Source organism: Heteronotia binoei, chromosome 15 (assembly GCF_032191835.1).
Source record: "Heteronotia binoei isolate CCM8104 ecotype False Entrance Well chromosome 15, APGP_CSIRO_Hbin_v1, whole genome shotgun sequence".
Classification (NCBI taxonomy): Eukaryota; Metazoa; Chordata; class Lepidosauria; order Squamata; family Gekkonidae; genus Heteronotia; species Heteronotia binoei.
In genome coordinates, this window is record NC_083237.1 from 2419539 (window position 1) to 2442202 (window position 22664).

A 22664-nucleotide genomic window follows, 5' to 3' on the forward strand; every position below is an offset into this window, starting at 1 on the left:
TGGCTCTCTTCTGATGGGGCTGAGAGAGCTCTCCCAGAAACTGCCCTTTCAAGGACAACCTCTGCCAGAGCTCTGGCTGACCCAAGGCCATTCCAGCAGGTGCAAGTGGAGGAGTGGGAAATCAAACTCAGTTCTCCCAGATAAGAGAGCTCTGGCTGACCCAAGGCCATGCCAGCAGGTGCAAGTGGAGGAATGGGGAATCAAACCCGGTTCTCCCAGATAAGAGTCTGCATACTTAACCACGACACCAAACTGGCTGTGAAAGCTAGGCAGACTCCTCCCCCACCCCGGGCAGAATGGCTCCTCCGGGGTCCCCGAAAGCCGCCTGTCACCATTCGTCCACCATGTTTAAAAATGCCTTCTCTGACTGGCAGTGGTCAAGGTGTGGGGGGAGCTTTCCTTACTACTCTTCCATGCAATGCTTGGAACGCACCCAGCACAAACTCTGTCCCTCTTGGAGAGCCAGTTTGGTGTAGTGGTGAAGTGTGCGGACTCTTATCTGGGAGAACTGGGTTCGATTCCCCACTCCTCCACTTGCACCTGCTGGCATGGCCTTGGGTCAGCCAGAGCTCTGGCAGAGGTTGTCCTTGAAAGGGCAGCTGCTGTGAGAACCCTCTTAGCCCCACCCACCTCACAGGGTGTCTGTTGTGGGGGAGGAAGGGAACGGAGATTGTGAGCCGCTCTGAGACTCTACAGAGTGGAGGGTGGGATATAAATCCAATATCTTCTTCTTCTCTGCTGAGGCCCCTCCCCAAGAGGCTGCACGAGACAGTCTCCACCCTGCCATTCTTGCAGACATGGAATTCCATTCCCAAGAGTCTCAGTCGTACCTCAACCACGTCAACCGCCTCAAGTCGTTGGTCAGAGCTGGTGGTGTTGGAACTTGGCCTTGAGTGACCTTTGCCCCCAAGAAGAACACAGGAGGAAGCAGCCAGGGGCATCAGAGAAAGGAGGGGTGGGTGGGAAGGTCCGTACGGGTGATCCCGGAGTCAGCCGTTTCAAGTGAGACTTTGGTTCTGGGCCCTTCGAGGGCAAAGAGGCAGACTCCAGTTGCCAGAGGGGTAGGGTGGGGGGGGGGGTGGGAGAGGGAATGTAGTGTTCAAAGGAAGCTACCGGGGGAAGGTTTTTTAATACAAAAGGAAGTTTCTTTAAAAAAAACTGAACCAACTTAACTCTGAAAACATCATGACTTTAAAAAAGGTGTTCTTTTAAAAAAAAAACTGTTAGAAAAAAAAACAAATACGTTTCCTACCTTCATTGATACCGGTTTCGTGACCATGGAGAGCAGGAAAGGGGAGGGGGGAATCAGAAGTTCCAAAGGTCAACTTCTCACTCCCCCCGGCTTCTCGAGACGGGAAGAAAAGGACTGTTAAAGTGGAAACTAGGTAAGGCAAAGAGGGCCCCCCCCCCGCCATCACAAAAACCCTACAGTGACCTGGCCATGTGACAAGGGAAGGGAAAAACAGGCAGCTGTGGTGTGCGTCCAACATCTGGTACCGGAAAGGGGGCCCAGGGCCCCGGCGGGCCAAGAGGCCAGAGTTCAGAGGCCACGGAGGTCATTCAAAGTCAAGGCAGACAGGAAACAGGAAGGCAGAGGTCACATGAGTCTAGAGACCTGAGTCACATGATTAAAGAGTGGCCAAGCAGGCCTTGGGATATATAAAAAAAAAACGAGGCTCAAGAATCGGAAGTCACCAGGTGACGAGCTGAGCCAGTCGAAGGCAATTAACTGAGGGCGATCGGCCGAGCAATCTGGGAAGGCGGCAGGAGCCACGTGTGATGCTGTTGGGCGGCCATAAGGGGTACGCCACTGCACGGAGGCGGGCATCTCTGCTGGCCGAGGACGGAGCTTGCCGGGCTGTACGTGTGGCAGGAGCTCTAAGGCCAAATCGGAGGCCAGGGTGAGAGACGGGAGAAGGAGCGCCCAGCCGCTGGCTGGGGGACTGGAAGAGCAAGGGGTCAGGTAACCTCAAGTTTTCGTTCAGCCTGGGAGCTGGAAATCTCCGTGGCTGGAGCCCACGAAATGCAGGCGGGGAGTGGGAAGCGGGGGGGGGGGGGCAGGAGGCGACCTCTGCGTCACATCACGTCCACGAAAAACTCACTGGGGTTGCCCATGGCCATGTGGAAAGACTGGCGGCTGGCTGTCAGCTCCGGAGGCACCGAGCCCAGGTCGCGCACGGGGGGGGCCCCGGGGGGCTGCACGGCCGCAGCGGCAGGGGGGCCCGGGGGCGGGACCATCATCACCACCATGGGGTTGTAGGCCAGCGGCATGCCCCCGGGGGCCGCGTAGGCGGCGTGCAGAGAGGGGTGGGAGTGCAGGCTGTGTTGGCTTCGCTGGGAAGCTGCCTCCCCGCTGGGCCCTGCCAGGGCCCCTCCACGCTGCCCGCCGCCGCCGCGCGTCGAATACTCAGACTCGCTCCCGCTGCCTGACTTGGAATCCGCCCCCGCCTTCTCCTCTTGCTGCTTGCTGGCCCCGCGGCCGCCGCCGTCGCTGCGGTTCGAGCCACTGCTCCGGCTCCCTGCGAAGGAGAAGCCGCGGAAGGGAAAGTCAGTCACTCGGAGGTGCCAAGAGTTCCTCCCTCTTTCTCCCCCCTGCTCACGAAAAGAACTCGAAGAGCGAAGCAGGAAGACTCCTGGCCCACAAAGACTCCTGAGCTTGTTCAGAACCTGCCTGGAAACATCCTCCGCTTCCCAGCAACCCCCAGTCCTCATTCCTGCCAACCCTGGCGTTTGTTTCCTTCCTCATCTTTCTCCCCAAATCAGTTTTCCTCTGAACGTGTGAAGAGTGCTTTTCTCCTATGACTTCAGAACCAAGGCTTTCCTGGCACCTGCGGGGAAGAGAGTCCAGGTGTCCAAGTGGAACAGGAAGGAGCCCCCATTTCGCAAAGCCCCTAACACCTTTTTCATAGAATCACAGAGCGGGAAGGGACCTCCAGGGTCATCTCGTCCAACGCCCTGCACGATGCAGGAAATTCACAAATAGAAAAGGTCAAGGTAGTCCCCTGTGCAAGCACCAGTCGTTTTCGACTCTGGGGTGACGCTGCTTTCAGAACGTTTTCGCAGCAGACTTTTTACTGGGTGGTTTGCCATTGCCTTCCCCAGTCTTTTACACTTCCCCTCCAGCAAGCTGGGGACTCCTTTGACTGACCTCGGAAGGATGGAAGGCTGAGTCAACCTCGAGCTGGCTACCTGAACCAGCTTCTGCTGGGATCGAACTCAGGTCGTGAGCAGAGGGCTCAGCCTTGCTGTCAGATGGCCCTCTAGCCTCTGCTTCAAAACCTCCGAGGAAGGAGAGCCCACCACCTCCCGAGGAAGCCTGTTCCACTGAGGAACTGCTCTAACTGTTCTGTTTTGTCTGAGTTGAGGGGAACCCAGCCCAAGTTTCTCCTCAAATCCACAGTACAGACTAAAAGTCCGCTTGTGGAGAGGGCGGGATAAAAGTCTAATGTAAATTTTAAAAAAATAAAAAAATAAAAAGAGAACAACTGGCCCCAGGTCACCCAGCGAGAAGAAGAATTGCAGATTTATACCCCGCCCTTCTCTCTGAATCGGACTCAGAGCGGCTTACAATCTCCTATATCTTCTCCCCCCACAACAGACACCCTGTGAGGTGGGTGGGGCTGAGAGGGCTCTCCCAACAGCTGCCCTTTCAAGGACAAGTCCTGTGATAGCTATGGCCATTCCAGCAGCTGCAAGTGGAGGATCATAGAATTGGAAGGGATCTCTAGGATCATCTAGTCCAACCCCATGCACAAGGCAGGAAACTCACAAACACTTCCCCCTAAATTCACAGGATCTTTATTGCTGTCAGATGGCCATCCAGCCTCTGTTTTAAAACCTCCAAGGAAGGAGAGCCCACCACCTCCCGAGGAAACCTGTTCCACTGAGGAATCGCTCTAATGGTCAGGAAGTTAGAATCATAGAGTTGGAAGGGACCTCTAGGGTCATCTAGTCCAACTCCCTGCACAAGGCAGGAAACTCACATACAGCTTCCCCTAAATTCACAGGATCCTCATTGCTGTCAGATGGCCATCTAGCTTCTGTTTAAAAATCTCCAAGGAAGGAGAGCCCACCACCTCCCAAGGAAGCCTGTTCCACTGAGGAATCACTCTAATGGTCAGGAAGTTCTTCCTGATGTTGAGCCAGAAACTCTTTAGATTTAATTTCAACCCACTGGTTCTGGTCCTACCTTCCAGGGCCACAGAAAACAATTCCACACCATCCTCTATAGGACAGCCCTTCAAGGACTTGAAGATGGTGATCCTATCCCCTCTCAGACGCCTCCTCTCCAGGCTAAACATTCCCAGCTCCTTCAACCTTTCCTCAGAGGACTCAGTCTCCAGACCCCTCACCATCTTCGTCGCCCTCCTCTGGACCCGTTCCAGCTTGTCTAGATCCTTCCTAAAATGTGGTGCCCAAAACTGAACACAATACTCCAGTTGAGGTTTTACCAGAGCAGAGTAAAGCGATACCATCACATTACATGATCTGGACACTAGACTTCTGTTGATACAGCCCAAAATTGCATTTGCCTTTTTAGCCGCCGCATCACACTGTTGACTCATGTTCATCGTATGATCCACTGAGACCCCTAGATCCTTTTCGCACATACTACTGCTAAGACAAGTCTCCCCCATCCTATAACCACGCATGGGATTTTTCCTACCTAAATGCGGAACTTTACATTTCTCCCTGTTAAGGAGTGGGGGAATCGGTTCTCCCAGATAAGAGTCCGCACGCTTAACCACTACACCAAGCTGGTTCTCTGGCAGGTGGGGGATTCGAACCTGGGCCTCCCAGACCCTAGTTAGATGGGTGAACCACCGCACCACAGCTGCTCCATGCAAAGCTGGGAAGGAGGCACTGCGGAGGGCTCTGCCCCGCTTGCCAAGCGACCCACGACTGGAGCAAGAGAAGAAAGGACTCCTGAGAGTTTCCAGCCGGCAGACCAGGCCGTCCATCCTACCTTCGCTGTGCTGACTGCCGGCGCTGCCGATGCCGTAACTGTAGGAGGACAGCTCGTGGTAAGGCGGGGGCTGGGTGCTGTAGGGGTGCGGGGCCGGATACGGGTAGGAGAAGGTGGGCATCAGGGGCCAGGGGGTGCTGCCCGGCAGAGGCAAGGGGGCCAGAGTGTCCTGGTCGGAAGCGCCGCTGGAGCCGTCGTTGTCATTCAGGGAGAGGTTGGCCATATCTGGGGAAGGAAACAGGGCGTGAAACTCAGCCGTGGCGCTTGGGCTGAAGGGCGGCAGCCCCAGCAGAGATTCTGGCCCTTTCTGGGTATCTCCGAGGCCAGAGGGCTGCGGGGAGAGGGCAACACAGTCACGGGCGGTGCTAGGCTTTCTGACGTCCTAGGCCAGGGGTGGCCGATGGTAGCTCTCCAGATTTTTTTTGCCTACAACTCTCATCAGCCCCAGCCATTGGTCATGCTGGCTGGGGCTGATGGGAGTTGTAGGCAAAAAAAACATCTGGAGAGCTACCACTGGCCACCCCTGCCCTAGGCAAATCACCCACTAGCGCCCCCCCCCCCATTATTAAAAAATATAGGGAAAATGAAGGGCACAAAGCTTGAAACTTTTCACATTTTTAATTTACTGGTTTTTAATTTAATTTTTTTTAAAAAATGTGATATGTCAGGGGTGGCCAACGGTAGTTCTCCAGATGTTTTTTGCCGACAACTCCCGTCAGCCCCAGCCAGCATGGCCGATGGGAGTTGTAGGCAAAAAACATCTGGAGAGCTACCACTGGCCACACCTGGAATATTGGGACAGTTGTTTGTACATCCCTACAGTAGAATCAGTCAATAGAATGTATTTTCGCTGGATGCTCTTCAGTATAATTGTATGATTGCTCCTTCCAGGGGTGGCCAACGGTAGCTCTCCAGATGTTTTTTGCCTACAACTCCCATCTGCCCCAGCCAGCATGACCATGCTGGCTGGGGCTGATGGGAGTTGTAGGCAAAAAAAATCTGAAGAGCTACCGTTGGCCACCCCTGCAATATGTTATTAAAAAAATGGTGAGAAGAAGTGCTTGCCGGCCAAACCAGGAAGGAGGGTGGCAGGACAGGATGAGGTGGGAGACCAAGTTGCACATCGGGGAGAGGGGGGGGGTGGCTCGGCTTTGTTGAGGGGAAGTTTGGTGATGGGAGAAGACAAGGTGACAGCGCTCAGGAGCCAAAGTAATGTGTCTGGGAGGGGGCGCCCAGTGGTACCCCCTAGGCCAGGTGGCGCCCTAGACGACTGCCTACTTTGCCTACTCCCACGCACCGGCCCTGAACACAGCTCTGCTTCCAGCATTCCAAAGTCTCTGGCAACAACTCTGGGCGCTGGCCAGTCTGGCTAATGGCCCCCACCCAGAGCGAGACCTTCGGCTGCTGCAGCCTTGAAACGCAGGAAACAGAAAACCGAGCGGCCAGCCCTGGTGGGAGAACGGAGCCCAGTCAAAATCAGCCAGGCGAACCCAAACCCACCCCAGGGACGAGGCCCACAGCGCTGATGGCAGCCTGCCGTCCCTCCGAGCAAAATGCAGAGACAGGCCCGCCCCTTCCCCCTCCGCTCACAGTTCTCGCAGCCGCTGAAGTCGCCGAAGATGTAGTAGCACTGCTCCGAGAAGGTGATCTTGTTGACCGTGTGCCGGATGAAGCCGGCCTTCAGCAGGTTGCTGGCATACTTGCGGGCCTCGCGGCGGTCCTGGAAGCCTTCCACGTGGTGGTACAGCCAGTCCACCACATCGGAACCTGGGGAGGATGAAAAGTTGCACTGTTAGGTTGCCGGGGCAGCGGTGGGGAAGAGGAGGGTGTTCCTCTCTCCCTGGCCCCAACAGCCAGATGCTCTGAGGGACCATTCCAGGATTCCAACCCCCCCTCCCCAATCGCCACCCGGGATTCTTTCTTCTTCTTCCCCTGCTGGTACCTAGGAAGGCATTGGGGATGGTGATCTTCAGCCACATCCGGTCGCGAACCTCCAGCCCTGACTCAGGGGAGGCCATGGCCTTGGTGACTGAAGCCATGTCGGTGTGGATGGACAGGTTGAAGTCATCGAAGCCTAGAGACAGAGGAGTCATGGATGTCAAAGGAACCGTCCCAGTCAGCCCCTCGTCAAGGAAAGCCATGCCGCCGTTTGCTGGGCTTGCAAGGCACTCAGGCTGCCCCCAACCACTTCCACCTGCTGCTTTTTGAAAAGCAGAACCCAGCGAAGCTCCAATAACCCCAAAAGAGCTGAGCAGAGGAATCAAAGAGTTGGAAGGTACCTCTAGGGTCATCTAGTCCAACCCCCCGCACAATGCAGGAAACTCACAAACTCCTCCCCCTAAATTCACAGGATCCACATTGCTTTCAGATGGCGATCTAGCCTCTGTTGAAAAACCTCCAAGGAAGGAGAATCATAGAATCACAGTGTTGGAAGGGACCTCGAGCGTCTTCTAGTCCAACCCCCTGCACAATGCAGGAAACTCACAAACTCCTCCCCCTAAATTCACAGGATCCACATTGCTTTCAGATGGCCTTCTAGCCTCTGTTTAAAAAAATCTCCAAGGAAGGAGAGCCCACCAGCTCCCGAGGAGGATGCCTGTTCCACTAAGGAATCACTTTAGTAGTCAGGAAGTTCTTCCTAATGTTGAGCCAGAAGCTCTTCTGATTTAACCCATTGTATCATAGAATCATAGAGTTGGAAGGAACCTCTAGGATCACCTAGTCCAACCCCCTGCACAATGCAGGAAACTCACAAACACTTCCCCCTGAATTCACAGGGTCTTCATTGCTGTCAGATGGCCATCTAGCCTCTGCTTAAAAACCTCCACCACCTCCCGAGGAAGCCTGTTCAACTGAGGAACTGCTCGAACAGTCAGGAAGTTCTTCCTAATGTTGAGCCAGAAACTCTTTGTGATTTAATTTCAACCCATTGTATCATAGAATCACAGAGCTGGAAGGGACCTCTAGGGTCATCTAGTCCAACCCCCTGCGCAATGCAGGAAACTCACAGACACTTCCCCCTAAATTCACAGGATCCTCATTGCTGTCAGATGGCTATCTAGCCTCTGTTTCAAAATCTCCAAGGAGAGCCCACCACCTCCTGAGGAAGCCTGTTCCACTGAGGAACCGCTCTTAACAGTCATAGAATCATAGAGTTGGAAGGAACCTCCAGGGTCATCTAGTCCAACCCCCTGCAAAATACAGGAAACTCACAGACACTTCCCCCTAAATTCACAGGATCCTCATTGCTGTCAGATGGCCATCTAGCCTCTGTTTCAAAATCTCCAAGGAGAGTCTACCACCTCCCGAGGAAGCCTGTTTCACTGAGAAACCCCTCTAATGGTCAGGAAGTTCTTCCTAATGTTGAGCCAGAAGCTATTCTGATTTAATTTCAACCCATGGTTCTGGTCCTACCTTCTGGGGCCACAGAAAACAATTCCACACCCTCCTCTACATGACAGCCCTTCAAGGACTTGAAGATGGTGATCCTATTACCTCTCAGCTGCCTCCTCTCCAGGCTACACATCCCCAGCTCCTTCAACCTTTCCTCATAGGACTTGATCTCCAGACCCCTCACTATCTTCATCGCCCTCTTCTGGACCCGCTCCAGCCCTTTCCAAAGACAGCTTCCTTCACACTGTCCTCCCCCCCACCTCATCGCAGCTGGCCAAAAGGGGGCACTCACGCTCTGTCTCGGTGACGGAGGTCCCAGAGGTGATGGTGCTCATGGAGCTGCTGCCCGGGTAGGCGGCAAAGGCCCCTGTCAGGGCGGCGGAGTGGGACACCCAAGCTGCCGGGTCGATCGGCTGGATCGGCTCATCTGAAGGAGGAGAGAAGCAGTGGTCCGAATGGAGAGAGAGAAAAGGCAGAAGCGGAAGGTGCTCGGAGGACGGGGAAAGAGAGGAGGCCCTCTTTGAAGAGCAGGCGGGAACAAAGCAGGTAGACCCCCCTCCTTCCGCTCCCTGCAATGTCAGGCCCAGCTCATCAGCAGGGATGCCTGCCCCGAATTGAGGGCAGATGAAGAATCCCTGCTGCCCTGGCGGATCCCGCAGGACTCAGTCCGGGCACCTTGGGCTCGGGAGCCTGTGGGGTGACCTCGGGGGCTTATGCAGAATGCCCTCCCTTGGTTGCCAAGTCATCCCATTCTGGAGAGTAGGGACTTTTCCGTTTTAGAAAGTGACGACTAAGGGGAGACGTGATGGAGGCTTATAAACTTATGCACGGGGGTGAAGAGAGCTGGCAAAGGGAAATTCTTCTCCCCCTCCCCAAATACCAGAACTCAAGAGCCTCCAGTGAAGCGGATGGGCGGCGGATCCAGGAGGGACAAAAGGAAATGCTCCTTTCCACAGAGAGCGATTAAAAGGTGGGGTGTGCTGCCAGAGTGATGGATCTCATCGTGGCTACAAGAATTTTTGTTCAGTCGCACAGTCGAGTCCGACTCTTTGCGACCCTGTGGACCAAGTCACGCCAGGCCCTCCTGTCTTCCACTATCCTCCAACACCTGCTCAAATTCGTGTAAGTCACATCAGTCACGCTGTCCAGCCATCTCCTCTTTTGCCGTCCCCTTCTTCTTTGGCCTTCTGTCTTTCCCAGCATCAGGGTCTTCTCCAGGGAGGGCTCCCTTCTCATTGGGTGGCCAAAGTATTTGAGCTTCAGCTTCAGCATCGGACCTTCCAGGGAACAGTCTGGGTTGATTTCCCTTAGGACTGACTGGTTGGATCTTCTTGCAGTCCAAGGGACTCTCAAGAGTCTTCTCCAGGGAGGGCTCCCTTCTCATTGGGCAGCCAAAGTATTTGAGCTTCAGCATCTGACCTTCCAGGGAACAGTCAGAGTTGATTTCCATTAGGACTTATGGATTGGATCTTCTTGCAGTCCAAGGGACTCTCAAGAGTCTTCTCCAGGGAGTGCTCCCTTCTCATTGGTTGGCCAAAGTATCTGAGCTTCAGCTTCAGCATCTGACCTTCCAGGGAACAGTCTGGGTTGATTTCCCTTAGGACTGACTGGTTGGATCTTCTTGCAATCAATACAGATTATTATCCAGCCAGGTTTGTTTGAGCTAGTGTCCAGTCCATCCTCTGGGTCTCCTGCACCAGAACTGCTCCGCCCACCCTTTCTTGACTCAGCCAATCTGGGGCTGGGAGACTCAAATCCGCATCCCACCTAAAGCTTGGTGAGCTGGGGCCTGTCCCTCTCTCAGCAACGCCTGCCTCCAAGGGTTGTCAGCAAGGAGGGGAGAACTGTATCGGCTGCCTGGAGGGGGGTGGGGAAAGAGGGATACAAAAAGCCCGGAGCAGAGGAATCACTTACTTCTGGGCAGGGTGAAATATCCTTGTGGGGAGGGGTCCCAGCACTTGGCCACCGTCAGCACGATGGGACTGCAAAGGCAAAGAGCAAGTGAGCCCACAGGAGTGAGCGCTGCGGCCCTCCCCGTCCCCCTGGCAAACCCCAAGGGCGTCTTCCAAAACCAGCGCTCACCCAGGTTTGTGGACGATTTCTCGCAGGACCCTCACGGCGTCGTCGTTGCTCATGTTCTCAAAATTAATGTCGTTGACCTGGGAGCAAAGAGAAAGGGGGTCGTATCATGTTACCCTTGCCTGAGTCTGCTCTGGCAGAGATCTGTACCCATTGGCTTCCTGTTCCCTGCACTGTCAAGAGTGGAAACCGCCCCCCCAAAGGACTGGGGCTGCCCCTTTCTCCGGCCGTCCTCACCTGCAGCAGCATGTCCCCCGGCTCGATTCTGCCGTCGGCCGCAACCGCCCCGCCCTTCATGATGGAGCCGATGTAGATGCCGCCGTCTCCTCGCTCGTTGCTCTGCCCCACGATGGAGATGCCCAGGAAGTTGTACTTCTCTGACCAGGGAAGGAAGACAAGGCTAAGACCGGATTCCCCTCAGGGGGGAGGACAAACCTGTGCTGCCTTTCTAGCTTGCCCCAGGCTGCTGTCTGCCCGACCTCTACCTAAACTTTCCAGCAAGGAGATTCTCATGCCTGTAAGAACTTCAGAAGAGCCCTGCTGGATCAGACCAGTGAGGGTCCATCTAGTCCAGCCTCCTGTCTCATACAGTGGCCAACCAGTTCCTCTGGAGGGCCAACAACAGGGCAGAGAGGCCGAGGTCTTCCCCTGAGAAGAACTTCAGAAGAGCCCTGCTGGGTCAGACCAGGGAGGGTCCATCTAGTCCAGCCTCCTGTCTCACACAGTGGCCAGCCAGTTCCTCTGGAGGGCCAACAACAGGGCAGAGAGGCCGAGGTCTTCCCCTGAGAAGAACTTCAGAAGAGCCCTGCTGGGTCAGACCAGGGAGGGTCCATCTAGTCCAGCCTCCTGTCTCACACAGTGGCCAACCAGTTCCTCTGGAGGGCCAACAACAGGGCAGAGAGGCCGAGGTCTTCCCCTGAGAAGAACTTCAGAAGAGCCCTGCTGGGTCAGACCAGGGAGGGTCCATCTAGTCCAGCCTCCTGTCTCACACAGTGGCCAGCCAGTTCCTCTGAAGGGCCAACAACAGGGCAGAGAGGCTGAGGCCTTCCCCTGAGAAGAACTTCAGAAGAGCCCTGCTGGATCAGACCAGTGAGGGTCCATCCAGTCCAGCCTCCTGTCTCACACAGTGGCCAACCAGTTCCTCTGGAGGGACAACAACAGGGCAGAGAGGCCGAGGCCTTCCCCTGAGAAGAACCTCAGAAGAGCCCTGCTGGGTCAGACCAGGGAGGGTCCATCCAGTCCAGCCTCCTGCCTCACACAGTGGCCAACCAGTTCCTCTGAAGGACCAGCAGCAGGGCAGAGAGGCTGAGGCCTTCTCCTGATGTTGCCTCCTTACTCTGGGGTTCAGAGGTTTAGTGCCTCTGAATGTGGAGGTTCCCCTCATTCACCGTGGCTAGTAGCCACTGATAAGACTTCTCCTCCATGAATGTATCTAATCCCCTTTGAAAGCTGTTTATTCCTGAGGCCATCACTACATCCTCTGGTCTCCTGGCCAAACTGTTAAGCAGCTCAAGAGACGGAAGAAAAACTCACCCGTGTCAGATGTGCCCCTGGGCCTTTTCTCCTGGAACGGGGGCCCCCATCATGTTTTCAGAAAGTGGGTGGGGGCCTGGTGGGGGCATTTGCCTGGCAAAGTTTCTGATTAGCCAATGGAGATCCGATTGGCAAAGCCTATTAAAATAACGCTGACTGAACAGCAACCTCAGCCACAGCGTGGGTTTTATTTCCTCTCATTCCTCCTTCCCAGTGTGCATTTTAAATCCACACCCACCCACCCCGCCACAAGAGCTTTCCCCTCGCATGTCGGCTTCCTCTGTGTAGGGCTCTGCCTTCCGGGCCAGCCATTCTGTCTCGGAAATCCAACCCTGCCCCTGGGCTCACATCTGGGGACCCCTGCTCTGGATCTTCTCATGCCCACCTGTGCCCCGCTTGGCTTCTTCCCCTCCCAGCCCTCCCTCTTTTGTGCCTTCCGCACGCCCCTCCCCCCCCAGAGCAGCCATTCCCTCACCCATATTGAGGGTCACCGTTATGATGTTGAGCGACATGGTGGAGTCGGTGACGCTGCTGAAAGACGAAGTCTGAAACGAGCAGGGAGGTTGGGAGGGGTGGGGGGAGGCAGGGAGAGACAACTTGGCATGAGATCTCCTCTGGGCGCGGAAAGGCAGCCACCCCCTCAGCTCCTCCACCCACAGTGCCTGGGAAGCCTCATCGCCTGATGCCCCCTTCAGGCAACACCTCAGTCAGGAACCTGACCCTACCCGCTCAAGACGGGGCGGGCGCTGTTTCCGCCGCCTGCGGTGGCGCTTCAGGAGGCGGGAGGCGCTGCTCTGCTCAGTAGAGCTGCTGAATCTGCCAAGAGAAGAGAGAAAGGTGGACTTACCAACCAAAGCATCCCAGAAAAACCAAGAGGTGCAAAACTCCCCCTCCCACCCCAAATTCCACCCTACTTTTGTCTTCAAAGACTATTCGGTTCAGAGAACATAAGAACAGAAGAGAAGCCATGTTGGATCAGGCCAATGGCCCCTCCAGTCCAACACTCTGTGTCACATAAGAACATAAGGGAGGCCATGTTGGATCAGGCCAGTGGCCCATCCAGTCCAACACTCTGTGCCACATAAGAACGCAAGAGAAGCCCTGTTGGATCAGGCCAGTGGCCCCTCCAGTCCAACACTCTGTGTCACAGAAGAACATAAGAGAAGCCCTGTTTTATCAGGCCAGCGGCCCCTCCAGTCCAACACTCTGTGTCACAGAAGAACATAAGAGAAGCCCTGTTGGATCAGGCCAGTGGCCCATCCAGTCCAACACTCTGTGTCACATAAGAGAAGCCATGTTGGATCAGGCCAGTGGCTCATCCAGTCCAACACTCTGTCACACAGGGGCCAATATATACACACACACACATGCTGTGGCTAACAGCCACTGATAGACCTCTGCTCCATATTTTTATCCAATCCCCTCTGCTTATGGCTCTTTAGCTTGGAGAAACGTCGTCTGCGGGGTGACATGATAGAGGTTTACAAGATTATGCACGGGATAGAAAAGGTAAAGAAAGAAATCCTTTTCTCCCTTTCTCATGGGAACGCCATGAACTCGTGGGCACACCATGAAATTGCTGAGCAGTCAGGTTAGAATTGATAAAAGGAAGTCCTTCTTCACCCAAAGGGTGATTAACATGTGGAATTCACTGCCACAGGAGGTGGTGGCGGCTACAAGCATAGCCAGCTTCAAGAGGAGATTGGATAAAAATATGGAGAAGTGGTCCATCAATGGCTATTAGCCACAGGGTATAGATGGAACTCTCTGTCTGGGGCAAGTGATGCTCTGCATTCTTGGTGCTGGGGGGGGGCACAGTGGGAGGGCTTCTAGTGTCCTTGCCCCACTGGTGGACCTTCTGATGGCACTTGGGTTTCTTTGTTTTTTGGCCACTGTGTGACACAGAGTGTTGGACTGGATGGGCCATTGGCCTGATCCAACATGGTTTCTCTTACATTCTTATGTCTGGGGCAGTAATGTTGTTTTCTTGATGCTTGGGGAGGGGGGCACAGTGGAAGGGCTTCTAGTGTCCTGGCCCCACTGATGGACCTCCTGATGGCACCTTGGTTTTTTGGCCCCTGTGTGACACGGAGTGTTGGACTGGATGGGCCACTGATCTGATCCAACATGGCTTCTCTTATGTTCTTATGTGACACAGAGTGTTGGACAGGATGGGCCACTGGCCTGATCCAACAGGGCTTCTCTTCTGTTCTTATGTTCACAGCACTGTCTGCCCCGATCAGGGATGCACAAAAAGGACTACATCAGGAGAGCCGCCTCTAGAGAGGGTACAGGGAGCTTCAGAAACTGACCCACAAGCTTCACGTCCTCATCTTTTGCTTTCATAACACTTCAAGTCCATTAATCACAAATAAAAGGAATTGGTTAAAAAAGAGCAAAACAAACTGTTATGGTTACGCAGCAAAACAAAAGTGGGAGCGCAGTCCCTCTTCCTTTAGCTGGATGATGGTGAGAGCCACAACACCCAGCCTTCTCCTCCCAGCAGAAGCATCCACCGCACGAGGAACCTCAATGTTACTCTCCCCCCTCCAGGTCTGAGGTGTTCCTAGAGTCTAGGTCAATAGAGAGAGCCAGTTTGGTGTAGTGGTTAAGTGTGCAGACTCTTATTTGGGAGAACCGGGATTGATTCCCCACTTGCACCTGCTGGAATGGCCTTGGGTCAGCCATAGCTCTCGCAGGAGTTGTCCTTGAAAGGGCAGCTTCTGTCAGAGCTTTCTCAGACCCACCCACCTCCCAGGGTGTCTGCTGTGGGGGAAGAAGATAAAGGAGATTGTGAGCCACTCTGAGTCTCTGATTCAGAGGGAAGGGCGGGGTATAAATCTGCAGTCTTCTTCTTCTTGCCAATTCACACCAGGCGTGGGAAGACCAGGGAGTCCTTTTCGTAGATGACTCCCCCGACCCCGTATCTCAAGGGAGACAAGTTCACTGGACTCATTCTAAACTTGGAGGGGAGACAGTCCTTGGTTCCCAACATTCCTGGGGGCAGCCTGAGAAACAGTCATAGCCGACACTGCGTCTCTTCCCCATGGCCAGGAAAAATCCTGACTCAGTCATCTCTTGGGATACTAAAGGAAGCATCATTCTCCAGCTGCAGCCCTCGGCTATCTATTTATTTATTTCCTTAGATTTCTTTCCATCCCACCCTCTCTGCAAGCGGACTCAGGGCGGCTAACAGGCATTTATATTTACAATTTAAAGTCAATAAAATACCATTAAAACCATTCTGTGGTGCTGCACCACTTCAATATAGGCGGGTTAGTGTGCTACACTGATGCCCTTTCAGTCCAGGGCCCGCGCCCGTTACCTGCTCATGGTGTCGTCGTCATCAGAGTCGCACAAGCTGGTGGTTTCCAGCTCGCTGGTGAGCAGAGTGGAAGAGCTCTCGTAGCCAGCAAGGTGCCGCTCCAGCCGGGACTGTCCGTTCAGTCGGTGTCCACCTGGCACGGGGAGAAGGGGGAGCGTTAGGTGAATAGCCCAATGTTCTCTTTTCCCCCACCTCCAAGCTTTGTTTCAGTTTGCTGAAATTCTAGCCCTATCACATCGCTAATCGGATGTCTCGCTATCAACGATGACCTAGAAACGGGCCCAGCTATAAGACCTCGCCAATCTTTTGTCCACCCAAAAAGGGGGAGAATCCTTGGAACAAATTATTCCCCTAACAGGAAACTAAAGAGAGACTGAAGCAATGTGTCCTTTTAAAAGGTTTTGTTTGAAGAAATTAAACTGAATAACAGCAGGATAAGAAACAAGCAAGAGCAAGCACGCTTAATTCAGAGCTTAAATTCAAACTGACCCTACATCTTACCCAGACATCGGTTCCTCAGAAACAGAGGTATCATTCACCAGGCTCAATCAAACTGAAGACAAAAGTGAGTGTCTCAGAGATCAATCTGGAAATCTTTTTTTTAGGACTGGAAAGAACATCTATAGGGAGGGATGGTGGCTCAGTGGTAAAGCATGTGCTTGGCAAGCAGAAGGTCCCAGGTTCAATCCCCGGCATCTCCAACTAAAAAGGGTCCAGGCAAGTAGGCGTGAAAAACCTCAGCTGGAGACCCTGGAGAGCCACTGCCAGTCTGAGTAGAGAAGACTGACTTGGATGGACTGAGGGTCAGATTCAGTAGAAGGCAGCTTCATATGTTCAGCCTTATCCTATAAAACGTATTGACTTACACTGCAGACTTACCCTTTCAGAAAGAACACTGGACTATAAATAAAGTAAAACCAATAAAAATAAAAGCGACCCCTCCCCACCATCTCACCTCCCTGCTCCATGCTCTCCCTGCGCCGCGGCCTCTCCCTCCGGATCGACACAACAGACTCCGGCTCAGTTTCATGGTCCAGATTCTCACGGCTGCCTGCGATGTTCGGACTGCAAAACCAGGGAAGAGGCCTGTGAAAACCTGTTGGCTCGCAGCAATCCCCACTCAAGCTTTCAAGGAGGCCCCTTCCCTGAACCTCTAGACGCAGTTGTCTCCACGGGCCCTGAAATATCCCCCCACAGCTTTTAGGAAATGACCACAGCAGCTTTACACGATTCAAATCTCTTCCCCTCCTGACATCCCTGGGATTCGTGGCCAGCACGGAGAGATACCCATATTCTGTCTCCCCTTTACTCACTGGAAAGAAGGGGGTCGGGAATCCCCAATGCCACTCGTCCGCTCCACGGGCAACGGAGGAAGAGGTGGTGGAGGCGGTGAAGGCTCTGGCCGTACCTCTATGGGAGGGGGTGGAGGCAGAGGCTCAGGCTGAGGAGTCTCTGAAGACACAAGCTGCGTAGAAGGAAAAAAAGGTAAGGTATACAAGAGCAGGATAGGACCTTTCTAGTCTGCCTTCTTCAATCAAACTCATTGGACACGAACAATCGAATCCCCAGAGACTCCGCAGCAACCCACTTACATCAAGACCTGAAAATGCACAGAAACCAGTAGCTAGACATGTCACAATAAGGAAATAAACGCAGCGTAAACACCAACTCCGCCCCCCCTTCATTTCTTTCTAGCTTAATACACAAAGGCGCAACAAGGGGCTAAAGGTAAGGAACCAGAAACAACCAACACGCTGGGAACACAACTCCGCGTCTCCAAAATAACGGAAAAGATCTACTCTCCAAGGCCGTGTTGGACTACAGTAGAACAGCTAGATTTGCATCCGGTAGCACCGTAAAGACCAACAAGATGCTGGTTTTCTGTCCTCAAGAATTTCTCCCCTGTTTTAATTAAGCTGCTCTACAATGTTCATTATGAACATATGAAGCTGCCTTATACTGAATCAGACTCTCGGTCCATCAAAGTCAGTCTTGTCTATTCAGACTGGCAGCGGCTCTCCAGGGTCTCAAGCTGAGGTTTTCCACGCCTATTTGCCTGGACCCTTTTTAGTTGGAGTTGCCGGGGATTGAACCTGGGACCTTCTGCTTCCCAAGCAGATGCTCTACCACTCAGCCACCGTCCCTCCCCTTAAACCAGTACTGTTTACTCAGACTGATATTGGCTCTCCAGGGTCTCAAGCTGAGGTTTTCCACACCTACTTGCCTGGACCCTTTTTAGTTGGAGATGCTGGGGATTGAACCTGGGACCTTCTGCTTACCCAGCAGATGCTCTACCACTGAGCCACCGTCCCTCCAAAATTATACCTTTGTGTCCTGAATCTTTTTGCAATCCTCCTTCCCGTTGTGACTAGGACAGAAGGACTCGAAGAGATCTCCATTCCAAAATATATCTGATGAAAGGAACTTTGACTTTTAAAATTTTGTTGGTCTGTAAGGTGCCACTAACTCTCTCTCCCTCAAAGCTAACTGAATCTAGCTGTCTAAAGCAGAAAGCAGTCCTAAAGGCCAAAAGACCCTTGAAAAAGAAGCTTTACAACAATGTCTGCTGTGTTAAGTTAGTATAAAAGCAAAGATGCTTTAAAAGAAAGATCACATCAATTGCATTTAGCTGAAATAATATACAAATAATATACTATTTCTCATTTCCTTCACCCAAAAGCCAGTTATTCCTATTTTACACGACTGGTATGAGTTGGTGAGCTGTTATTTTGCACAACTGGTGTGAGTTGGTGTGCCGTAGGGCTTGTAAAACCACCCTCTTCCAACTTGCCTTCTAAGGTGGAATCTTGGTAACGATATCCAGCCATCTTTATATATGTACTGACCTGTAGCACCATTAATTTATACCGGTTTTTAACTTATTTATTTAACTTAAACTCACGAATTTGTAATTTAACGGTATTTTATTGTATTAATTGTATTTTATTGTTATATCATGGTATATGTACCATGTCTTGTAAGCCGCCTTGAGCCTGCCTTGGCGGGGAGGGCGGGATATAAATAAAAATTTATTATTATTATTATGAACTAGTGACTTCCACATTGCTATTATGGGAATGACAGCCCAAGCGAGGCTTGAGTCCAAAGCAGTTATGGTAACAGCTAGTATTCCTCCTTCGCTTCCAGTGCATGAAGCACACAATCTTGCTGCAACACCCCTATTTCAGATGCAAGGCTGAGTCTGGGAGAGAGCCGCTCACACCAGGCCACCTTTGAACCAGTGACCTCCTGGAACGCAGCTGGTTAACCCCTACACTCCACCCCCTCCAGTACACAAGCGAGAGGATTCAGGACCAGCGGATGCAAGACTATCACAAGCAGCTGCAGCTGTACCCAGGAAACAACTCTGCCGTTGAAGCAGGGAAGCTTTGCGTTGTCATCCGAGATTTCCTCCTTCACGACCCTACAACAGAAAGAAGAAAAAGCCATTGGCTCAAGGACTTTTCAGGGACCAAACCACCATCACCACCCTGTGGGTGCCGGGATGCAAAGAAACCAGCCAGAGCCAAGGTGGGTGAGCAGCAAGCAACACCTCAAGGGAGAGCTGCTGGCCATCTAGGGTTGCCATCCCCCAGGTGCAATCTGGCATTTCAATTCATCTCCTAATGATGGAGCTCAATTCCCCTGGAGAAAAGGGCTGCTATGGAGAGGCAGCTCCACGGCAGGGGAGGCCAGACTTGCTTAACGTAAGAGCCACAAACGCCAGATGTTTGAGAGCCACAAAACATGAACGCCAGATGTTTGAGAGCCAAAAGGAAAAGCAAAGGTCCCCTGCACAAGCACCAGTCGTTTCCGACTCTGGGGTGACATTGCTTTCACACTGTTTTCACGGCAGACTTTTTACGGGGTGGTTTGCCATTGCCTTCCCCAGTCATCTCCACTTTCCCCCCAGCAAGCTGGGGACTCATTTGATCGACCTCGAAAGGATGGAAGGCTGAGTCAAGCTCGAGCCGGCTACCTGAAAACCCAGCTTCCACTGGGATCAAACTCAGGTCATGAGCAGGGAGCTCAGACTGTAATACTGCAGCTTTACCACTCTGAGTCACGGGGCTCTTTAAAAGGTAAAGGTAGTCCCCTGCGCAAGCACCAGTCGTTTCTGACTCTGGGGATGAGGTTGCTTTCACAGCATTTTCACAGCAGACTTTTTACGGGGTGGTTTGCCATTGCCTTCCCCAGTCATCTACGCTTCCCCCCACCAGCAAGCTGGGTCCTCTTTTGACCCACCTTGGAAGGATGGAAGGCTGAGTCCACCTGGAGCCGGCTACCTGAACCAGCTTCCGCTGGGATCAAACTCAGGTTGTGAGCAGAGGGCTCCGATTGCAGTACTGCAGCTTGGCCACTCTGTTCAAATCCTTCCCCTGCCACAAAGACTTGCTGGGTGACCCCGGCCCCTCTCAGCCTGGCCTGCCTCACAGGTTGTTGTGAGGAAAGTATGAGAGGAGGAAGGGAGCCATTTTGGGTCACTGTTGGGGAGAAAAGCGGCATACCAAAGAAGGGAAAGGTCTAAGCCCCCCACAGCGGGGAGGAGCTGGGGGTCAGGCCTCCTCTTCCTTCCCTCCCTCTCTCTCTGGGTCCTCATTTGACCGACCTCGCAAGGATGGAAGGCCGAGTCAACCTTGGGCCGGCTACCTGAATCCAGCTTCTGTTGGGATCGAACTCAGGTCGTGAGCAGAGAGTTCAGATCTCAGTACTGCAGTACTGCTGCTTTACCACACTGCACCACGGGGCTCCTACCAACCTTGGGCTGGCTACCTGAATCCAGCTTCCGCTGGGATCAAACTCAGGTTGTGAGCAGAGAGTTCAGATCACAGTACTGCAGCTTTATCACTATGTGCCACGGGGCTCCTAGCAAACAGTCTTCCTTGTCTGAAGAAGTGTGCATGCCCATGAAAGCTTACGTTCTGAATAAAATTAAGTCGGTCTGAGTCAGCCTTGAGCCAACTACCTGAATCCAGCTTCCGCTGGGATCGAACTCAAGTCGTGAACAGAGAGCTTGAACTCCAGTGCTGCGGCTTTATCACTCTGTGCCATGGGGCTCCTAGCAAACAGTCTTCCTTGTCTGAAGAAGTGTGCATGCACACGAAACCTTACGTTCTGAATAAAACTAAGTTGGTCTGAGTCAACCTTGGGCCAGTTACCTGAATCCAGCTTCCGCTGGGATCGAACTCAGGTTGTGAGCAGAGTTCAGATCACAGTACTGGAGTACTGCTGCTTTACCACTCTGCGCCACAAGAGCCACAAGACAGGCAGGTAAATAGGCGGAGAGGGGAGAGGTGGGAAGAAAGCAACTTTAACTTTAAATGCACTCTCCAAGCTGCTGGCTGGCTGGAGAAGGGACTGAAAGAGGCCAACGCCTCCTCCAGGGTGGCGGGGGCTTTGAGAGCCAGCCCTGCTCCAGGCCCTCCAGGAATGCCCCGCCTGGAGATGGCAACGGGGGCACCGAGGGGGCCCGGCATTCAACTGAGGTCCCTCCAGGAAAGCCCCGCCTGGAGATGGCAACGGGGGCGCCGAGGGGGCCCGGCATTCAACTGAGGTCCCTCCAGGAAAGCCCCGCCTGGAGATGGCAACGGGGGCGCCGAGGGGGCCCGGCATTCCTCTGAGGTCCCTCCAGGAGTGCCCCGCCTGGAGATGGCAACGGGGGCGCCGAGGGGGCCTGGCATTCCGCTGAGGTCCCTCCAGGAAAGCCCCGCCTGGAGCTGGCAGCGAGGGGGGCTGGCTGCGGCGTACCCGAAGTCCTGGTCCATGCTCTTGAAGAAGTACTTGGCGCCGGGGCGGGCGAGGGCGGCCTTGACGTGGCCGAGGGTGATGCGCTCGGCGGCCACGGGGATCTTGACCAGGTAAGGCGTCTCCTCCTCGTCCAGGTGGTAAATCACCTTCGTCTCGCCCGGGGCCGCCGGCGGGGCCGCGCCCGGGCCGGAGGGGGCCGCCAGCGCCATGGCAACCGCGCGCGCCCGGCCCGGCGACCGAACCCCGGGCGCGCGGACGCGAGAGAGACCTTCCTTCGGGCGGGAGGGGAGCGGGAGCGCGCCTCGCTCGGGCGTCTCTCCGGCGCAGGAACGGCGGCGGCGTCCTTACGTCATCGCGTAGCAACGTGCACAGCCGTCGGGAGGGGGCGGAGCGTGGGTTGCGTCACGTGACGAAGGGGAAGGGCGCCCCCTCGAGCGCGGCTGGCGGGCATGGTGTCATGTGACTCCCAAGTCACGTGGCTGAGGGGAAATGACGCACACTGGGCGAGGGGCGGAGCCCGAGGGGGAAAAAAATCCTTTCTTTGTCCAGACGGGGAGGGCCTACCTGTCATGTCACGTGAGGAGCGGAAGTCCCGCCCACCGAGCACCGGAAATGCGGAGGGAGGAGCGTGAAGCAGAGGGCGGCGGAACTCTGCACGCGGTCAGAGGCCCTCTCTACTCTTCTGAGCACCCGGGTGGCCGCTGGAGGGGCTGGCTACCGCCACGACGCAGAAGGGTGGGAGGAAGGGGCGCTAGGCCGCTGAGGCCTCGAGGGGATGCCAACCCCCCGGAATTCACAACAAAAAAAAAATACAAGCTAGTGACCAGTTTGCTAAGAAATATATAGAAACCCGTCCAGATGTCCAAAACATGCACATTCAAGTCCCAAAGTAGTGCGGTGACAAGCCAATCGATTAAGCACTTTCCAGTCTTCATCAGACCTGGGACCAGTATCGATTCAATGATACAGATTCTTTACTTCATTTTTTAAAAAGGCGACGCAGAGCGTCTCCAACAGCAATTGCACATCGGCTACAGCTCAGTATGAGGCTTCTTGTGCTACTGAGTTGTAGCCTATGTGAAATTGCTGTTGGAGACGCTCCGCGTCGCCTTTTTAAAAATTATGTAAAGAAACAAATACTTGATTGGCTTGTCATCACATTCATTTGGGACTTGAATGTGCATGTTTTGGACATTTGGACTGGTTTCTATATATTTCTTAGTAAATTGGTCACTAGCTTGTGATTTTTGTTGTGTTATCCATTATAGTGACCTCTCTCGGTTTGTATCCTAACCCCCTGGAATTGGCAGCTGATCTCGAGGGCAGGGATCACTTCCGCTGGACTAGGAAATGGGCGCTCTGAAAAGGGGGAGTTCAGGGTGTTATTGCCCACCTGAAGTCTCTCCCCAAACCCCACCCCCAAATCTCCAGAAATTTTACAACCTGGAGGTGGCAACCCACAGGGGGGAAACGCTTCCCGCAACCCGCTTGCCCTGCAGAGAAAGAAAGCGCGATGGTGAGGCAGGATTCCTTTCCTCGTCGGATTAAAGTTGGCTTTCCCCATCGGCTGCCCTTGCCCACAGCCAATTCACGGAATATTAATGAACATCACAGCCGCCT

General features: G+C 53.8%; 1 protein-coding gene across 1 annotated transcript; it reads right to left on the bottom strand.

Annotated features, from left to right (window-relative positions):
- Positions 1-2035: 2035 nt before the first annotated feature.
- Positions 2036-21292, bottom strand: DVL2 (dishevelled segment polarity protein 2). Its single transcript, XM_060256137.1, has 15 exons — positions 21045-21292; positions 18651-18720; positions 16610-16761; positions 16252-16361; positions 15297-15429; positions 12697-12787; positions 12447-12516; positions 10676-10815; positions 10442-10518; positions 10274-10341; positions 8652-8786; positions 6909-7040; positions 6557-6733; positions 4967-5191; positions 2036-2519 (listed from the first exon to the last, which is right to left on the bottom strand). The coding sequence occupies exons 1-15, from the start codon at positions 21251-21253 to the stop codon at positions 2077-2079; spliced, it is 2232 nt and encodes a 743-aa protein (XP_060112120.1). The 5' UTR covers positions 21254-21292; the 3' UTR covers positions 2036-2076.
- Between the last annotated feature and the right edge of the window lie 1372 nt (positions 21293-22664).